At 50.5% G+C, this 19,512-nt stretch overlaps 2 protein-coding genes across 2 annotated transcripts; both read left to right on the top strand.

Annotated features, from left to right (window-relative positions):
* Positions 1-9,719: 9,719 nt before the first annotated feature.
* Positions 9,720-15,227, top strand: THUMPD3 (THUMP domain 3 tRNA guanosine methyltransferase). The gene is made up of 9 exons (XM_082768546.1): positions 9,720-9,974; positions 10,112-10,189; positions 10,649-11,167; positions 12,155-12,285; positions 12,704-12,773; positions 13,157-13,272; positions 13,444-13,554; positions 13,802-13,925; positions 14,206-15,227. Exons 1-9 carry the CDS (start codon positions 9,753-9,755, stop codon positions 14,335-14,337), a joined length of 1,503 nt encoding a protein of 500 aa, XP_082624672.1. The 5' UTR covers positions 9,720-9,752; the 3' UTR covers positions 14,338-15,227.
* A 451-nt stretch (positions 15,228-15,678) lies between these two features.
* VHL (von Hippel-Lindau tumor suppressor) lies at positions 15,679-18,044 on the top strand (the record flags this gene model as incomplete). Its single annotated transcript, XM_082768452.1, has 3 exons — positions 15,679-15,904; positions 16,001-16,111; positions 16,432-18,044. 3 exons carry the CDS (start codon positions 15,679-15,681, stop codon positions 16,614-16,616), a joined length of 522 nt encoding a protein of 173 aa, XP_082624578.1. The 3' UTR covers positions 16,617-18,044.
* Positions 18,045-19,512: the final 1,468 nt, after the last annotated feature.

Below are 19,512 nucleotides of genomic sequence, written 5' to 3'. Positions count from 1 at the left end.
ACGGCAGGCGCTGCTGGTGTTCCCGCACCACTCGGTCACAGCCTCTGCTGAGGGCACTGCGGCAGGACCGCAAAGCCCAGGTCTCCCCGGGGTGCCCCACTTCCAACACAGCCCGGTTAACCCCGGCATCCTGCCCCACTGCAGCTAGGGGCAGGCCTGGTGTGGTGGGCTCCAGCGTGAAGGCAAGTGTCACCCGACAGATAGTCCATCGATAGGCTGAGGAAGCTCTCACAGCCCTGAGACACGGAGAGGACTTTTAGCTATAGCCCAAAACCAATTTTATTTGAGCAGGTTATTCTGGTTGGGGAGCTGAACTCTGCAGAGAGGACACGCTGCGTTTGCTGGGGATGCTGCAAGTGCGTGGGACTGGGTCAGGACGGCTCAAAGCCTCCCGTCAGAAATAGCAGCCCCGCTGTTGCTCAGTTACACCCTGATGTTTGGTTTCTTTTCTCCCTTTTTTTAAACTCATCATGTGTCGACCGACTGTGCTTCTTTTGCAGTTCTGTGAAACGCGAAGGTGGGCAGAGAAACTGAGCTCCTGTTTCTCAGCCCAGGCCTGTCCCCGCAGTCACCTGCAGTGAGCTGCATCGCCCCCAGGAGCAGCGCACGCTGCAGCCCCGGGGTGCAGAAGGGGTCGGTCCTCGGTGGTGCCATTCGATGAGGCTCATACGAGGCTGTCGTCCTAGCCCAGATCAGGAAAGTCCCAGCATGTGCTAAGTATAGCCAGGACTGCTTTCCAGAGAAAAAGCTGCACAAACTTGTGTTGGCACCGATTTGGCACTCACTTCCCACGTGCCAATTATTGTGATATATTTCCTCCCTACCATCCGCCTAATCACTAAGAAAAATCTGTTTTATAGTGACTGTGGCGTATCCATTTGCTATTATTTAAATCCATATAGATTCATAGATGCTTAAACCTATTTTGATACAATGCCTCGAGGAGGAAAAGAGAAGGAGGACAAAAGATATTTTGTCATAAGACAATAAAACATGTACAGCGTGAGAAAAGCTACTGGCTTAACAGTACTAGGGAAAAATGAGCGTGCATTTTGAGTATCTGTAGTTATCCATCTCAAGGAAAAAGACCAGCCTCCAAGGCAAGCAACACAATGCTCAGAGCAGCAGTCCCCGGGGAATGAAAAGCCGAGTCAGACCTGCCCTGGTGATCAGCCGGCTGCAGGAGCAGCGGCCCCAGGGCACCACCGGCCCCAGGGCACCACCGCCTGTTCCCTGCCAGAAGAAAGGTGATGCCCACAGGCAAATCCCTGCTGGGGGCTGAGGGGCGAGGGCAGCGTGTGGCACCCTCCCACCTCTCCCCCGCGCCCTGTGGCCGAGCCCTGCCCGAAGCAGCAGGCGCAGAGGGGCAGCACCTCGGGAACCTCCGTCTGCAGGGGCTCCCCGGCAGCACGGCCACAGCACGGCACTGACCTCCCCGACACCCAGGGCCAAAAGCTGGAGCTAGCCGCCTCCGAAGGCGAAGCAGAAACGTAGCTTACGTGTTGTAGCTTTCAACTTCACAGGCAGCAGGTGGATGTTTAAATTAATTCCACTGCTGGGAAATATGGAGCAACCCTGGCCAACTGCAGGGAGCTCAGGAGCGAGCGGTGCCTTCCGCTCCGGGACATCGCAGCACCGCAGGGCTCAGCAGCTCTGCAAAATCACACCTCCTGTCAGCAAGGACACGGCCCTGTGCTATGGGGCAACTGCTCCACAGCACTGGTGCTTTTGCTCTCTGAGCAAGCTGTCTGCAGGCAGCACGGACCCCAGCTCTGCAGGTGCTTAGCGCGTCCTCGCCACCCCGTGAGCAGCCCCACTGCCCTCCTGCAGCCATCACGCGGCATCACCAACCCTGAGTCTGGTCTTTGTTCACGTGATGTACCCGTGGAACTGGGTGTTTTCACAGAGGTTTCGTCTGGGATTTTAGTGGTTTTGGTGTTGTTGTTTGTTTTCCCCCACACAGATGTGCAGATAGCCCAGAAATAGTCAAGGAACCATCGAATACTTGCAGAAAGAGTTGTGCCTAGCATTAACAGTTCCTTTCTCTTCTGCAAGGCTAAGGGAAACGGTGCTGGGAGATGCACTTCTTCCCCAGTCACCATCCCGATGGCTGCATTATCTTATTTCTTTAAGCCTTGGCATCCTTCCCATGTCCTCTTTCATTCCTGGTCTAGGTTCTTCTGAGCTGTTTCCTTGCCAGCCTTTGGCAGCTAGTCCTTGGCATGCACTTAAGAGGAGGAAATTGAGCTGACACCAGCATCAGAGCCTGCTGCAGCCTAATAGAGAATATGCTGTATGAGCACAGGCCCGGGCCAGAACAGAGGGAGCGCTATTTCCTGAGAAAATCAGCAGTGTCACTGGTTTCATAACCAGCAGACTTGGGCCAGGCCATAGAGCAGCACGCAGGACGCTGCAGCCACTCGACTGCAAATGGGCTTTAAAGGTTCCCCAAACTCCGCACCAACCACACAGGGCTTCTGAGTTACGTTTTCTACATGGGGAACGAGTTTTTGCTCCTCGCTCCCTCCACCATCACTTTGCATCCAAAACAGCGGCGGGTCACAAAGCACCCAGGTCTAAAAGGAGACCCAGGTCACCAGAAATACAGATGCCTGTGTGCCCTCCTGTGAGGTTCCTCCTAGACTCCGCTCCCCGTGGAAATGCACAGCGTTCCCAGCCTCACCTTGAAATACCGTCACCATTTAGTGCCAAGTAACTGGGCTCGGGGCAAGTCCAGCTTCCCCACTGTGACTTTTACCGAGTCCAACGGCACCTAACGCAGAAAGCCTCTCCAGTGCCCTCCTGAAAACACACAGCTCTAGAATCGTAAGCACTTGTAAGTAACGATGCTGACACCTCTTTAAAAAGAGAGTTCGTCACAACATGCAGAGCAGAACATGCAGGGGGGGTGTTTCTGGCCTTAGAAAAGCTCAGGGACGTGTAAAGAATTCAGGCAGCGCAGTGGTGCTGAGCCTGTCAGGGTGGCTGTAGGTTTGGGACGAGGCCCCTTGCAGCCAACATCATGGTGCTTCCATGGCTCTGAGATCTTTTAAAAATGATTCAGCACGGAGGTGCAGCAGTCAGCATACATGCTGTCTGGGCTCATGTCTTTCCCGAGACGAGGGAAGTCAGCGCAGCACAGAAACATGGGGCACATGCACTGCCCGCAGCTCGCTGTGTGCCAGGAGCTCAGAACTGCTCTTTGGAGCAAACGGCAGAAAGTGCAGCGTGCACACAGAAGCAGAGAAGCAGTGCGGGGCTGAGCTGGAGACTCCATCAGCCGGCGTGTCCTGGTTTTGGCTAGGACAGAGTTCATTTTCCTCCTAGCAGCTGGTAGGGTGCTGTGTTTTGGCTTAGGATGGGAAGAGTGCTGATAACACCCTGATGTTTTAATTGTTGCAGAGCAGTGCTTACACCAAGCCAAGGACGTCTCAGCTTCTCGCTCTGTCCTGCCAGAGCAGGGTCACGGAGAGTTTAACAGCGGGTAAGTTCATAGGAATTGTTTGATATTATCATGTGTTATGGACCTCGTAAGAGTCCATCCTAGAGAATAAATAAAGGGCTTAGTAAGACTTTGTAAGATTTTGTTTTTCTGAAGGAAAGAAGAGAGAGAGAGAGACTTTATAAGTCTATTAGAGTCTGTTCTGGCCCCCAGGTGACATTTGGCAGGTCTTTTAATATGCAAGCTGCAATTTACTTGCTAATAAATGAGCTGTTAAGAAAACAAAGATTCACATGAAAGGTATTAGTAAGACACAGGTGCAAGCTATGAAGATGCTCATCGGCATTCGTGGTCTCACACAGAGGCTGTGTGTCCCTGTAGCATCAGTACCCTGCTGGAACTGCTCAAACACCGCGTGCGAACAGAAAACCCAGCGACATGTGCCATGGGGTGCTTGCAGCGTGGGGAACAGTCTTTGCCTTGCACCACTTCCCCATTTTTTTAAGAATCTCCAGCTGACCCACCGCCGGCACCAACCATTTATACCAGCGAAAAGACCTCTGCTGCTATGCCCAGGGAACGGCTTTTTTCCCCAAACCTTCTCACCCCCCTCCTGCACACCAACCTCCTCCAGCCGGCTCGGTGGTCTGGCTGTGCCATCACTCAGCCAGCACGCCTGGGGAGGGCAGGCTGGCACGAAGACGGGGCTCTGAGCACGTGGGTCGGGCAGAATTTCTGTTACTGGAGGATAGGAGCAGGTGCAGCTGGGGGAAACACCTCAAAACAAAAGGTTTCCACGAGCTGTGTATTCCCCTCTCCTCCCACTAGCGCTACAATCAGACCAACTGGCAATGTTTGGCCTTAAAAGGTTGCCTCATGAAAAATCTCCAGAGATTTCAGCTTCAGGAAGGTGCAGACCCTGTGATGGTGCGCTCCTCAGCACGGCCAGGGGCAACGGGTACAGCATTAACTGGGGCGAGCACGTCTCCATTTCAGATTCCGTTATTGCAGCTGCCTTCCAATGATCCCCAGTCCACGGCAGTGGTCTCATGCTGCAGCCCTCGCGTGGTGTCCCTGATCACGCTTCGTTAATTGAGGCCCACAGACACAGCCCGCTGGGTTGGCGGTGCTGACCAAAACGAGAGCCCTCGGCCGCAGGCAGGATTGGCCAAGCTGGGACGCGGCCCCATGAGCTGGGGCACCACAGGAGGGGAGCGCTAACGAGAGACATCCTACAGACACAGGCAAGTCCTGAGAGCGGCACAGCAACGCGCTGCAGTGATGTGGCCATCCCCTCTGCCCGCAGGACTGAGGGTTTGCTTTGTGGTAATTTATGCAGAGGGACTCCCGCGCTGCCTCAGCGCAGGCAGGGAGCCGTCACTTCTAGGGAAGGCAGCTTCAGCAGCAGACGGGCTGAGCATTGCACAAACCTGCCTTGGGCTGCGAAAGGTGGGAGATGGGTGACCCTGTTTACTCAAAGGCGCTGTCACAGGGTGTCCTACCACGAGAACCACGGCTGTGCATGCCACTCCTCCAGCTCAGCAGGCATTCTGACACATCTCGACTTTCTGCCTGTCCACGTGGGCTCCCAGCCCCGAAGCTGTACCCCGGGCTGGAGCAGCCCCTGAGCTCCGCCACCTCTCCTTTTCCCCACACCAGCTGCCGACACAGCACGCAGGTCTCCAGCCCTTTAGGCCCGTCCGGCTGCCCGGCAGCGTACACCACGGGCTGCCTGGCACTGCATTCAGGCACCGCCACCAGCGCGGGCTGAAGTTAACACACCACGAAGAATCTGGAATCGTGAACTACCTCCTCCACCCCTGCCTTGTTTTATTCCCGTATGTCCGTGTAAGAATCACCCGTTTACAAAGGTATCTTGAAGTAAGCCTGACTGCGGGTTAGTTAGCAGGTGCTTGTAGGTTACAAGGTTGCCTACAAAAATCCTGAAACGCAACCCCAAACCTGACTTCTGTGTTAAATCCGCGGGAGCTTTCTGTGCAGCAGTGAAGATCAGCAGGAGAGGGATTACAAACGGTACTGAAGCGCGTGCCACACGAGCAGCATTTGAAGAGGAAGTGGTAAAACCATCACCCGGTCCTCTGAGAGCTGTGCTTTCTTCAAGAGGTGTCAGAAGGGAAGAGCCCAACACCCCCACGCACATTATTCACTGAAACACTTTCTGTACAGCTCATAAGCTTTGGGAAGAGCAAACAGTGGATTTCACTTCTCAGTGTGTATGCTTAAACCCAAAGGCAGATGCCTGACCAGTTTGGCACTACTGCAGCAGGAGCAGGAGCAATGACAAAAGCCAGCTTGTTCCTAAAGGCACTCGGTCACTCGGCAATCACAGCCACCGACAGCCCCCCGAGATGTGCGTTAACAGCCAGTGCCGGGAGAGAAGCAGTGACAGGGAGGTAAGGACAGGACTCAGTTCTCTAACCCTAAGACAGTCGTTCAGGATACCTCCAACAGCAACAATCAGAGGAAAAATAAAAATGATCCAGAGGTGAGAAAACCATGTGTAAGGCCTTTTTACGGAGCCTTCATGCTGCCATAACAACAAGGCCTTTCATCACCGTACCTGGGTTAACTAATGCACAAGTCCCAAGGTCTCCTCTCTAGGTGAGCAGTTCTGCACATAAGGGGAAAAAACAAAACAAAACCAAAAGCACCACTGCACCCCTAGCCATTCCTGGTAGAAGCATCAGCACCAAGACGTCTGTGTGTAGGAGGCTGGCATAACTTTCTAGGAGCACTCCAACTACCATGAGAATCAAACTAGCTAAAACCCTTTGGGGGTGGGGACCATGCCAGTGATGAAAACCTCATAAAGAGGCTGCGGCTTGATTCAGCAGAAAGAATACAAATGGGAAGATGAGAAGTGATTCAAGCAAGGAAACTGGGCAAGTCGCAGCTCCAGGGTCCTCTCCTCTGCCCTCCGGCAGCGAGTCAGCTGGAAAACAGCGCATCTGTGGCCTGTCGGGAACAGAAGGGGTCTCACGCAGCACTGAGCTGGAGGGAATAAACGACGCCGAAATTTGTACTGACTGCAGGTAACAGCCACACAGCGTGGTGCCAGCCGCAGCCGTGCTGATGACCGTGCCTTTTCTACATACAGAAAAAGTCTTGTAATTACCCGGTAATTTCCAGAAAGACAACAGTGCTGTTTGAGAGTCCTGATCCTGACTCAAGTCAGTACTTCTAATGTGTTTGTGTTTTCCTTTCTCACTATCTAAGTGACATCGTTGCTATGGTTTCTTTCCAGCCACTCTGCCACAGAATCATTACTATAAGGGTTGAAATGTTTCTTTCCATTCAAGGACGTTTCAGGTAATCACCTCAGTTGGCCCCGAGGTTTAATTCACCAAGTGCCCAGTAACTACCTCAAACGAGTGAGAGATGCAGGTTCCCTTGCTGTGGAAGGCAGGCGCGGCATGCCCAGCACCAAGGACGCTTCTTTTCTCCACCAGGCACTCCAGGCTCTGCCCGTAGAGCCCCCAGGCTGGACCCTGACATCCCCAACAGCTTCACCCCCAAAGACTGGTGGGACTTGACGACAGGTGAGCCCGGATGCCACGAAACAGAGCAGCCCCAGCTCACTGTGTGGACCCACCACGTGCTGCTGCTGTGACATAAAGCCCAGGAAATCCTTGAGCAAGAGACATGAGAGAAGTGTGGGCTGCTCGTTACTGCAGAGAGGTTTTCTCTTGGTTGAATGACCAAAGCATCTGGAAAGAAAAATGCCAGATGAGATGGGACTTCGCTGTGATGCAAAGGGTTCGGTAATCGTGATGCTTCTCAGTCCGAAGTAAAAGTTGAGATGGTCTGAATCAAAACCCAGGCCCTGAAAAGACCAGCTGTCTCACTTTAAAGGTTTTCTTTAATGCGGCTTGCTTAGGCTGATTCACCATGGACATCAGACCTTCCTATCCTCCCACCTGTCCGTGATGGTTTTGAATGTAGGGAGCCCAGCGCTCAGTGTTTCCTTACAAAAATGGGCTGCTCCAGGGAGCCCGACCCGCGCTCTTCTCCTCCCAAAGACCAGCTCCACCACAGGTGCCCCTGAGGAGGCACAGGCTTTGCAGCTGCGTGGTGATGTGGTGATTTGAAAGGAAATGTAGTTCTTTGCTCAGAGAATCCTAACTCCTCCAAACCCACGTACTGCATGGGGTTTATGCAACACATCCCTGCTGCTGCAGGACAGGCGGTACTGCCTCACACGGAGTTAATCCTCCAGCTCTGAAATCGATGCAATATGGGCAGTTTCTCCAGGCAAGGCAGGCACAGACACACCTTTGCAATTCATTATTGGAAATTCAGCGCCCTCTCTAAATTTACTTATGCCCTACCCAATTAACCAAACCAGCCCAAGCAGTTATTTTTTGTCACTATGGTCCAAATGAAGTGAGATCTTTGGATCTCCTTCACTGCTGTCATTGAGCTGTTAGTGGTGACAAGTTCTGTGCACATTACATCCCTTGCTGGACGAGGCTCTGCCAGCAGCCTGCACACAACCCACCTCACGGACGAGTTACCTGGGGCAGCGGCGTACGCAGCTGCACAGTTGCACCAGCCTGACATTGTCGGTACATCTCCTGCCATCAGCTGTGTGAGCTTCTCCTCCTGTTATCAGCTTATCACCCATCTGACCTTCCTGAGCACACAGCTCCGCAACCACGGATGCTTCCCCTGCGGAAGCTGCCAGTCATCACTTACGTGTTTTTTTTTTAGCAAAGGCCACCAGGGGGAAGGAAAGACAGGACGGTCCTCTGGGTACCAAAACACCAAAATACCTGCAGAGACACCAATTTCTCACCATAAGTCGTTAACTACTTGTCTTGGCTTATCACCTACTAGCTTCGCTTCACACCTCTCTGCTGAGCGGAGCACAGGGCGCACTCACAGTGCTGCAACACCTCGCGACCAACTCTCCCTGTGCAGTAACCACTGAGCTGCCAGTTTGCCCTGCTGAGCTCCAGGTTTCAGGCTAGCACCGCTTTGTGCTTCAGCTGGGGATTGCTGAGGTCACACACCGCTAGGCACAACGCCTTTCTCTCCTGCTGATGAAGAACATGGCTGACGACACGTCCAGGCACCAGGAGGGCCATCGCGGGGGCTCACAGCCCCCTCCGTCCAACACTTTGCTAGGGCTGGGCTCGCGACAGTGCATCTCGTCTCAACGCAGTGCCTCCTACACACACTGTCCTGGAGCCAACGGAGCAGCCATTCGCCTGAGTTTTACTCTGGAAATCAAAACTGTTCACCAAAGCACTTCAGGAACTGTTTGAAAAAAACTCTGATGCAAAATAGGGGCATGGGGGTATAAAAATGGCCAGAAAGCAGCAGCAGAACTGCTGACAAGTAGTTGGCTGAGTGGTTTAAGGCTCTTTGGTTTGGTTTTACATTTGTTTGCTTGCTTCACGATCTACAGTCAAACAAGATTTTTGAAAGCTTCAACATTTTTTAAAGGTTTGTCCCCCTCATTGCCTTACTTAGGTACAAACTCAAAGAACCCATCCAGCTGTCTAACAGGTCACCTTCAAAAAAAGAAAATCAAACCCAAAGAATTAGAAACCCAGAGTTTTCCCATGTGGAAATCTAGTAATAAAAAAGAAATCCGCAATCCGCCATATGCAGACCTAAACCACGCTTTATTAAAAAACTGATTTTCCAATTCTGCTGAAGAGACTCTTCTGAAGTCACGCAGCAAGGCAGTGGCAGGCTAACCGCACAGCCACTGCGCAGCCACACGCTTCTCTTTCCCTCATCAGGAAGGAAATCAGGGCCTCTTTTGAGATGAAGGGAGAAGCCTACCTGCCACCTTATCGAGCAGATAGGCAGAGCGACTGCCCGTCAGTGGGGGCTGCGGTCTGTCACCGGGACGGGACCCCGCGTTCTGCTTGGTGGGGTCTTTAGGAGAGCGCATCAAAGCATTCTGCAGACTGATCCCTTGAGCCTCCTAAAGGTAGGGCAGGTATTGCAACGGTCACCTTCACAGGCTTAAGTATTAGAGGAAAGCAGTCGATAATAAATAACCAGTCAGTAATACCTAACAGCCAATATCAAACAACAGCCACACAAGCTGCTGCAGTTCAATGCAACTGCTCGGGGGCAGCTGCTGGGGGCTGACAGAGACAGAGGGGGCGGGGCCTCGGGTTGGGGGCGGGGCCTCTGGCGATGTAGCCCCGCCCCTCCCGCCCCGCCCCGCCCCTGCCCGCCGCCCAGCAGGAGGCGCTGCCGCCTCGGCCGCGGCCCGGAAGCGGAAGCGGATCCGGGCGGCCCCGCGGGGCAGCGCGTGCCGGCGGCGGGCATGGCGGAGGCGGGTGCGGGTCCGGGGCCGGGTCCGGCCGAGGAGGGCCCGGGCGGGGCGGCCCCGTCCGAGGAGGCCTTGGCCGTCATCGGCGCCACCGTGCCCACCGGGTTCGAGGCCACGGCGGCGGCGGAGGTGCAGGAGAAGCTGGGCTCCGCCTCGCGGGTCAGCAAGGACCGCGGCAAGATCTACTTCTCGGTGCCGGCCCGCTGCCTGCCGCAGGTGCGTGCGCCCCGCAGGGTCCCGCTGCCCCCGGGGGCCCGGCAGGCGGTGGGGGCGGCCCCGGAGCCCTGCTGCGAGCCCGGGGCGCCCGGCGGGGGGCGGCCTCGCATCCCAGCCCGGCCTCTCCTCCCTTGCAGGTGCACCGCCTGCGCTCGGTGGACAACCTGTTCGTCGTGGTGCAGGAGTTCAGAGACTACCACTTCAAGGAAGCCAAGGTGGGCTCCTCGCCTCCCAGCCGGTCAGGGGGCGCGGGGTTGTGCGTTTGTCTGCTTCCAGACTGCTTTGTGTCTGGGGAACGAGGGCTTTGCATTGTTGGCTTTAAAGGCCGAGCACAGGCAGCTCGCCTAGCGGCACTTCAGGGGTGTGCTGCAAGGGAGCACCTGGGAAGAGAGCAGCTGCGGTGCTGTCGTGCTCAGAGGATGATAAAGGACCACCTGGATTTCCTAATTCAGTGTTAACTGCTTGTGTTACAAGATAAATGGCGAAATGCTATGGGTCCTTTGATTTAAATACAACTCGGTTCAGTTGTGGCAAAAATAGCACAAAAAGCTGCAAGCTTTGCTTAAACGTGCAACAGGTTATGTGTTTAAGAGACCAATTTGAGTGAGTTAGAAAAAGGATGTTTTTTATGGGAGGGAATGTCTTCGTGGTACAACTTCTTTTGTCTTTTAAAGGAAGAAGCTTTAAAGGATTTGGAAGATTTGGTTAAGAAACTGCCCTGGACTGATCCTTTGAAAGTTTGGGAGCTGAACAACAGCTTAAAAAAGAAAAAGACAAAACGCAAAAAGCATAATCAGCAGAGTTCTGCAAGCAAAGAAAAGGTGAAGGATGATGGAGAAGAGGAAGGAACGGATCAAAAAGATGCGAGTGAGCAAGAGGACTGTGCCCAAGCCGCGGAACCAGCTGGTGACCAGGGGCCAGAGGAGACGGGAGGAGCAGAATCACAGAACGGGGATGATGACAACGAGCAGTCAGAGGCTAAAGACGAACCGTGTGGCGTTTCGGGGGGTGAGACCAAGGCTGGTGATGGCAAGGAAGGCGAAGGAGATGCCAAGGTGTTGAAGTTCCGTGTTACCTGCAACAGAGCGGGCGACAAGCACAGCTTTACATCTAACGAGGCTGCAAGAGACTTCGGCGGAGCTGTGCAGGAGCATTTCCAGTGGAAAGCTGACATGACCAACTTCGATGTAGAGGTATTGTCCAGTGCCTTGGAAATAGCTACACTTCTATTTTACAGATTCCTTCTTAATTCTCATTTTTAGAGAATTGGCCTCTTCAGAAGCATGAATTTCACTGACACTGTGCACGTCCTCACAGCCCACCGCCTGCTACTGCTTTGGTTATCCACAGTAATGATCTCTTCTGTGTCCCTGTGTGGACACCTCTCCTCCTCAGCTTCCCCTTTGCTCTGCAAACACTTCACTCATCCTCAAGTTAGCTGATGAACATGGCTAAACCCAAAGCGGTTGAGTTGGTGTTCAAATGCTACAGAGTTAGTGCCTGTTCATGTTAAATACAGTGTAGGCAGCGTTCTGCTTTACTTTCACCTACATAAAACGTTTGCTTAATCTGCTGTTTTATATCTGTATAAGGTAACAGAAGGTATTCCACCTACAAGCTGTAGTTTTGTGGTTGAAGGAGGTTACTACATTAGTTGTCCCGTGTTTCTCTCCCTTTATAGGGACAGCAGAGATTTGGAAAGGATGTCCAGCAGATGTGGTCCACCAGTGTTCTGAGAGGCAGAAAAAATAAAAGCTTGTTGTGCAAGTCTTCCTAAGGGCTGGCCCCCTTTCCTGTAATAGTTTTCACCTTCCAAATTCATATGGTAGATTGGACCAGGAGTGTGATTATTTTTTTTTATTATTGCTGCCTTCGAAATGCTGCCTTGTGACTTGCAGGACTTACCTTACTTGCCCCCCATACTTATAAAACATTTTTTTAAAATATCAACATAATGTTTACAGTGCTTTTTGAAGTCTTATGTGAATGAGAAAAGCTACGCTATGCTCAGTGGTGTGCTTTGTCCTCATTACAAATAGTGGATTGTTTTTCTTTCGAGAGTGCTCTTATGTGTGTACTGCCCAGCTTTACATGAATCATGGGTGCCACTTTAAACCGTCACCAGGTGTGCTATGAGAAACTTCTGTTACTCCTGACATTTAGTTCAAGTTTTTCTTTAGGTTCTCCTGAATATTCACAATAATGAAGTAGTTGTGGGCATTGCATTAACTGAAGAGAGTCTTCACAGAAGAAATATTACACATTTTGGACCCACAACTCTTCGTTCAACTCTGGCTTATGGCATGCTTAGGTCAGTGTAATTACGTAGTCTTACATTAGTCTCAGTTAATTAAGTCATTCTGTATCAGAAGTTAGATACCTTGTTCCTCCCCACTGCTTCCTCAAATGTAATTTCTGTTAATTCTTATTTTAAAATAAATAAATAAATCAGAAGTCCAGAAACACTGGTTGTTTTTCAGCTTAGAAAAGTAAATGTTTGCTGTGATCCATTAGCCAGTTTTAGTAAATACTGATCACAGCATTCTCAAAAGTATTTCACTGTATTGGCGCATATAAAATGCTAATTATCAAACGGAAATAATAATCAGAAAATGTTTTGTTAGAAGGGCAGAACTGGAGTGATTAAAAGAGTTTAGGTTTTCTTCGGTCTAAAATAATCCTATTTTTAAGACTTTAAGACAAAGTACCTTTTTTTTCCTGCTCTTCAGACTCTGTGATCCACAGCCAACGGATATCATCGTTGATCCCATGTGCGGTACGGGTGCAATACCAATCGAGGTGATTCTTCCTTTATTTTTTAACATAGTAAAACTCGAGACACTATCTGCAACTGAATAATTTGTGTAAGTTTTATAGGTAATAACTGAATAGCCAACTACAAAAGCATCTCAGCAACATTTCAGATACAAATACGCTTTTTGTAAATGTTTTCATTTTCCTTCCCAAAGCTATAGCAGGAAGAAACTAAATCCAAAAGTGTTTTGAGCTTTTAAGGTGTGTGATACCTAGAACAAATATCTGTTACAGTATCTTAAAATCATTGATATCTTCAAATTGCTTGGTCATATTCTGCAATAGTTTAGTTTTATACATGTATGTATTTTAAAAGGGAACTGTGCTGATGCTCTCTGATGTTGCTCTTTATCGATATTTTCCTCCAGGGAGCTATGGAGTGGCCTAGTTGCTACCACATTGCTGGTGATAACAACCCACAAGCTGTAAAGAGAGCAGCAAACAACATCTGCTCTTTACTAAAGAAAAACGAAAATAAGGAAAGGTGAGAAGAGCACAAGTGATTTTCTTTTCCTGTATTGTTCGTGAGTAAATCTATTTTGCATTGATTTCCTTGACCATATTTTTGCATTTATTCTTTAGCTAGTATTATAGACGTCAATTTAAAAATGTTCTCAGTAAACCATGTCTGAGATGAATGTCTTTGCACTTGCAGCAGTACTTCCTTGGGCATACCCTTAGACATCATTCAGTGGGATATTTGCAATCTCCCTTTGCGGACTGGTTCTGTGGATGTTATCGTGACAGACATGCCTTTTGGAAAGAGGTGAGGTGTCGTGGCTGAACTCGCTGTGTGTAACTGTCACGCTGGCATGTGTTTGTGTGTCCAGGGTTAGGGTTCTCTCTAGTTACTTAACTGGACCTAATTAAGAAGTATTGATTTACTCTAAATTAAAAGGGCAGGTTAGAATCAATGTAAATGTGGTCAGAAATGAACTAATGCGTGTCTGAAAGACCAGCTGCGGTTAACGATTTTTCAACAATCACAAGGGAGACCCTGCTCTATATTACAGGATAGGGTCAAAGAAGAAGAACTGGGATCTCTATCCAGCCTGCCTCATGGAGATGGGCCGCATCTGCACGCCAGGGACAGGGAGAGCTGCTCTGCTTACGCAGGACAAGAAATGCTTTGCCAAGGTATGTTCTCTGTGACAAACCTTACCAGTAAATCAAACCTACTTGCACAAGATCGCCTATTGAGGAAAAAAAAAAAGTAAGCTTACTTCACTATGGAAGGTAATCCGCTTTTAGAGAGATAACTAGTAGCATTTCAACACAGTTTTAGACCTGAAGAATTTGACTTTATCCCAAATCACATCTGAAGACAATCAAAAACAATGTCTAAAACAAATTTATCCTTACTCTCTTGTCTTGAAGAAGCCATCACTGTTCTCTTTTCGTTTTTTTTTGATTGTAGGCCTTGTCAAGAATGGGACACATCTGGCGCAAAAATCAAACTGTGTGGGTGAACGTAGGGGGGCTTCACGCTGCAGTGTATCTTCTGAAGCGCACCTGGGAAAGGGTAGAAGAAAAAAGATCATTCTGGTAACCCATGTGGAAGAAGGCAGCAGACACCTGCAGAACATCCTGAATAGCAGTTCAGTAAAGGAGACACCTGAGACTATGGCTGTCTGTCAAATCCTAAGACGAAAACAACATACGCAGAAATTGTGTAACATGAACATTGAACCAGGGATCAACTTGAGAACTGCCAGTTGTACTGTGTGTTCTGAAACCACTTTTAAATCATCTCTTTCCACCCTGCCGCCCAAAAATGAGATTCAGTAGTGGTATATTAATAGGGCTTTCCTTTGCCTGAGTCTTCTCTACTATGTCTGTTGTGTTTTTTACATTAAATGTTTATTTTCTTTGCTTACAGTAGAAAATATGTTGAGATATCCTTGGAGGTAACAGCTCATTTTTCTTCCTCAAACTGTAGAAATCATACATGTGTCTTAAAATGACCAACAGCACTACTGAGCCTGTTACCTTGAAGGGCTTAGAGGTAGCATCGCTTTATTGTAGGATGTTTCCAATTCAACGTTTTTTAATTTATACTATTGCCCAAATGTAAACTAAGATCATTTTTTTTATATTCTGGTAAGAAAATACTAATTACTAAACAGTATGCTGCTGCTGCTGTTTGCGTTCATACCAGTTACTTCAACCTAGTGCTAGTTATCGGTGTCTGATTCCTGTTTTCATGTACCACTGCTGTGGGTGAGGGAGGTACCACATGCAGCCTCAGCAAACTGCCTGTAGTTACTGTTTGAGAACAGAGATACTTTTAGGAATTACATTTAAAAGTTCGTGTTTTCAATGTCTACTGTAGACACATCGAGGTGGCAGTATGTATAAATTTATTAGGGGACTTAAACTGCTGTAGACATGCCACCGCATTTACAAAAATACATTATCCGTTCAATAAACTGAAGTTGCAGATACCGTTTCTTCTCTGCTTGTCCTGTGATTTCTCAGGCTTTTGTCTTTGCTCATCAGAGGCTGACACCACTGGTTACCAGTTTGTCGTTTTCTTTAAGGTGCATTCATCGCTAACGATATGTGCACAGAGGCAGACGGACAGGTATTGAAGTTTGAGGAGTTTGGCACAGGGAGCAAGTCTGCGTTGTGCCCTGTGAGGGGCGATGCAGCCTTCACGCACTGCCCGCTGCCTCTGTGGAGGCAGGGCCTGTTCCGTCCCTGCGCTGCGGGCAGTGCAGCGCTGCCAGCCTACCCCGGGCGCTGGGCACCCTGCACGCAGCGGCGGCCCCGCGGGCTCTGTTTGTTCCAGCCGGGCCGCGCCCCGCCCGCCCCGCGGCCCCGCCGCCGCCCCGCGCCTGCGCCTCCCGCCCGCCGGTGGCGCCGCGCATGCGCGTGTTGGGGCCGGGCGATGCCGGGCGCGGTGCCGGTGGCGGTGCCGGGGGCGGGGGGGGTGGCGGGGCCGGGGGGGGCGGCCGGGGCGCTGCGCTCCGCCAACACGCGCGAGCTGTCCGAGGTGGTCTTCAACAACCGCAGCCCCCGCTGCGTGCTGCCCGTCTGGGTGGACTTCGAGGGCAGGCCGCGCTCCTACCCCGTGCTGAGGCCGCGCACCGGGCGGGTGATGCACAGCTACCGCGGTGCGTCAGGGGCCGGGGGGCCGGGGGGGGCCGGGCCGGGCCGCTGAGCGCCGCTGAGCGCCTCTGAGCGCTGTCCCGTCCCGTCCCGTCCCTTAGGGCACCTGTGGCTGTTCCGGGACGCGGGGACCAACGACGGGCTGCTCGTCAACCAGCAGGAGCTCTTCGTGGCCGCGCCCGACGTCAGCAAGGCCGACATCACCCTGCCAGGTAAGGCTGGGGGGGGCCGGGCCCCAAGGCAGCGGGCAGGGGACGGAGCGGGAGGGTTCCCAGGGAGCGCTGCGACAGGGCTGTGCTCCGAACAGAGCTGCTGGCAGACCGTGCTTTTAAACATCTCGCACAAAATGCCTCGCGGTGGCAAACAGCAAACCCTTCCCCTCCTGTACTGCTGCATAAAATGACCCCATTCTGCTTTCTGCATTCGCACGCTTGTAAGAACAACGTCTGTCTGTAGCGGCTGCTTGGGGCAGCTAACGAGAGGCCTAGTGACAGGGCTCTGTTTGTTTCTGTTCTGTCTGCTCTTACCTCAGTGTACACCCTGAAAGAGAGATGTCTCCAGGTGGTTCGCAGTCTGGTCAAGCCGGTGGACTACAGGAAGCTGGACATCGTTCGGTCGCTGTATGAGGATCTGGAAGATCACCCAGACATTAAGAAGGATCTTCAGCGGCTGTCTCTGGAGAGGAGCGAAACGTTAAGGAATGAAATTCTAGAATAAAGTGGACATTATTCATTCTAGACCATTTAAACAGCAAACCACTGAGTTAAAGCAGGAGTCGTCACCGTGAAACATGCCAAGAGCAAACGTCCGTATTTTAAGTTCTGAAACTCAGACAAATTGTAGAAAACTTGCTGTGATGGTAAGTCAGATTCAAAAGACTAAACAGGATGTAAAAGTATGCCGGGTTCATGAGGGTTCAGTTCTGCTCTTAGTTGAGCATATTGCAGACTCAGGACTCCAGGCCTTGCGTGCACAAAGCTCAGAGATGTTTGCTTTGGACTATTTCAGAACATTCCGTAGAGGCATGAGATCAGGCCGCCTGTTCGGAGAATACGCCTGCAGTTCACCTTTCTCTGAATTAGAAAGGAAGTTGCATCAAGGATTAGTTTAATTCGGACTCTAAAAAGTGGCACACCAACACCAGTTTTGCTCGAACTCTTTGGTTTTGGTGGAATTTCTCTCTCTTGCACTTACGTTAAGTTTGCCTTTGAATCACGGAGCGTGGGGTGTGTGTATGTGAGAGCTTCCACCATCACCTTCTGAGGGCCTGACCGAAACTTCAGTGTTGGCGGAAAGATGACGTGTAAACTCCTGGGTTTTACTCTCTGCCTCTTACCTTTGTAAAGGTTTCCATAAAACCCTGTTGTGTCAACTGATGCTGACAATTTTTTACACAGGAAATGCCTTGAATGCCTTATTTGTCCTTCGGTATTGAATTCTTGCCTAGTTTATCTCTAGGTGATCCAACCTTCTCAGCCACAGACTGGATCTTAGTTTTGGGACCCCTTTTACTTCTGCACCACCATACCTGCACCCACAGCTTCCCATAGGTGTATCAGGTAGCGGTCACAGCAGGTAGATGCTTTGAGCCCTGCGTTTCCCCATGGCAGGGCAGTTTGTGTCACAGCAAGAGGCCACCCTGGGGTGCACGGGCCATTTGGGTTGCTCGTGCCTCCCATGGAGCGGCTGGTAGGCTGCAGCAGCTCACACAGGCCTATTGCTAGTTCCTCTCAAACAGGTCTGTGCTTTTATTGCAGCCTGGATGAGTAGTTAAAAAAACCTTTGCCTATATTCTGTTCCCCCATACCTCGATTTTAATGTGCGTTTGTGCAAGTACGTGCACGTGATTCAAAGCAGCATCGGTTTTAGCAGCTACACAAGCTGCCCACCAAGCAGCAGGTGCGGGTGCTGTTCAATGTTCAGCGAAGCAGACTGATGAGATTCTAGCAGGCCGTTTCTGTGGCATAAGCTGCTTCTTAGTTACATATTCTAAAAATACAGCTGTGAAACTGACTGAGAATATCAGTGTATTATGTAAGTATGAAATGTCTCCCCTTCTTGTAGACTTGTTTTTTCTTACTTAAGTGTCTGAACTGATCTTTGTTTGTCATAAAAAATAAATGCACATTTATGTTTTGACTCTCATTCTGTCAAATAATTTCACAGTGCTTGTGACTATATACTTGTGTTCCTGAAATACTCCCCAAAGACATCGTGGTTGATCAGTAAGAGATTTTCCTGTTGACAAACTAGGAAATACTTTTTTTTTTCCAGCCTAGTCTAAAGCAGGTGCGTAAATGCTGTATTGAGAATTTGGGGTCATTAAAGAGCTCTTATTGAAAAAGTCCATTAAAAACAGCAAGCATGTTATAGATAAACTGGAGAAATGCTCACTGTATGCAAGGAAGTGTTTTTCTTCTGTTTTGGAGTCCTCCTGTAGGACTCCAAATAAAGAATAAAGAAGACCAGAGGAGACCCCTGCTGGCTACAACACGTGGGTGGGCAAGTGGAGCCTCCCAGAGTAACTCAGCTAGATTAGCAATGAGTGAAAGTTGCATTTACTTCTGATAATGACATGAGAAACTCGGGTGGTTTTTGTTCCGACTCATAGCATTGTTTCACTTGAGTCACCAGAGCAGCAGCAATCTGGGGGAAGTGAGGATCAGAACTGAAAGTTCCAGCTCAAGGCAAGTGCCAAATGCAGTGCAGTGGGAAAACGATACTGCAGGTGCTGCAGGAAGCACGGGTCACAGGTGAAGGCGGAAAACGCTGGAGAAATAACAAATTAATCTGACGCTTGTTTAGTGTTCAAGAGTTCAGGGAGAGCACACAGCAGTACGGACAGTCTCAGTTTGGAAGGGAAGGCTACAAAACGGGAGTAGGTCATGCTTGTCTCAGTGGACAATGGTTGTGCTTGTCTCAGTTTGAGAAGGTAATGTTCAGTTCCCTTGTGAAACATTTTGCTGCAAGTGATGATTAGAGCCAAAAAGAAGCCATAAACACTGTTAAATGAGTTTTAAACAAAAGTACGCAAATTTTATACCTTTTTTTCCACCCTCATTTCCCAACGTGACAAAGCAGAAGATTTCATTTTTATTTCCTTTTTCCCCTCGGTACCCAGGGGACAGAGGCAGCAGTGCTGTCACCTCCTGCTGGTGCCCGGCTCCCTGCAGCACGGCCTTCCCTGTCCCACGCCTCAGCAGAGACACTGCTGCGGGGAGCGGCTGTGGGAGGGAGAGGGGCAGGCAGCGGCCGAGCCGACAGATGGGATCCTCGCGGTGGGATGCTACTGCTGCCGAAACGGGTCGGTAACAAGATATTGCCTTCGCGTTACGGTATTGTCAGTGATAGCACACTTGGGATGTGTGTTTGCCTTTCGATACCCGCCTTCGTGCCTCACTGCTCGCCGGTTCCCTGTAAGCAGCTCCCAGCCTGGCGGCGCTCGGGGCTCCCCCGGCCCTCGTAACCCCGGGACCGGGGCTGCAGCCGCTGAGGGGACACAGTAATAAATAAATAAGTAAGTAAGTAAATAAATAAATAAATAAATAAATAAGTAAGTAAGTAAGTAAGTAACGAAAGTAGGTCGATAGGAGCGCGGAAAGGCCGCCCCTCC

The sequence above is a fragment of the Aythya marila genome, assembly GCF_965140915.1.
Source record: "Aythya marila genome assembly, chromosome: 10".
Classification (NCBI taxonomy): domain Eukaryota; kingdom Metazoa; phylum Chordata; class Aves; order Anseriformes; family Anatidae; genus Aythya; species Aythya marila.
The sequence above is the reverse complement of the archived record's forward strand: the minus strand, read 5'-3'. Positions and strand labels throughout refer to the sequence as shown.

Bases quoted from the DNA above. Each gene is read 5' to 3' on its own strand.
- THUMPD3 (XM_082768546.1), top strand. From the start codon at position 9,753: ATGGCGGAGGCGGGTGCGGGTCCGGGGCCGGGTCCGGCCGAGGAGGGC. The intron at 10,190-10,648 runs GTGGGCTCCTCG...TGTCTTTTAAAG, and splicing joins ACCACTTCAAGGAAGCCAAG to GAAGAAGCTTTAAAGGATTT. The intron at 13,926-14,205 runs GTATGTTCTCTG...TTTTGATTGTAG, and splicing joins ACAAGAAATGCTTTGCCAAG to GCCTTGTCAAGAATGGGACA.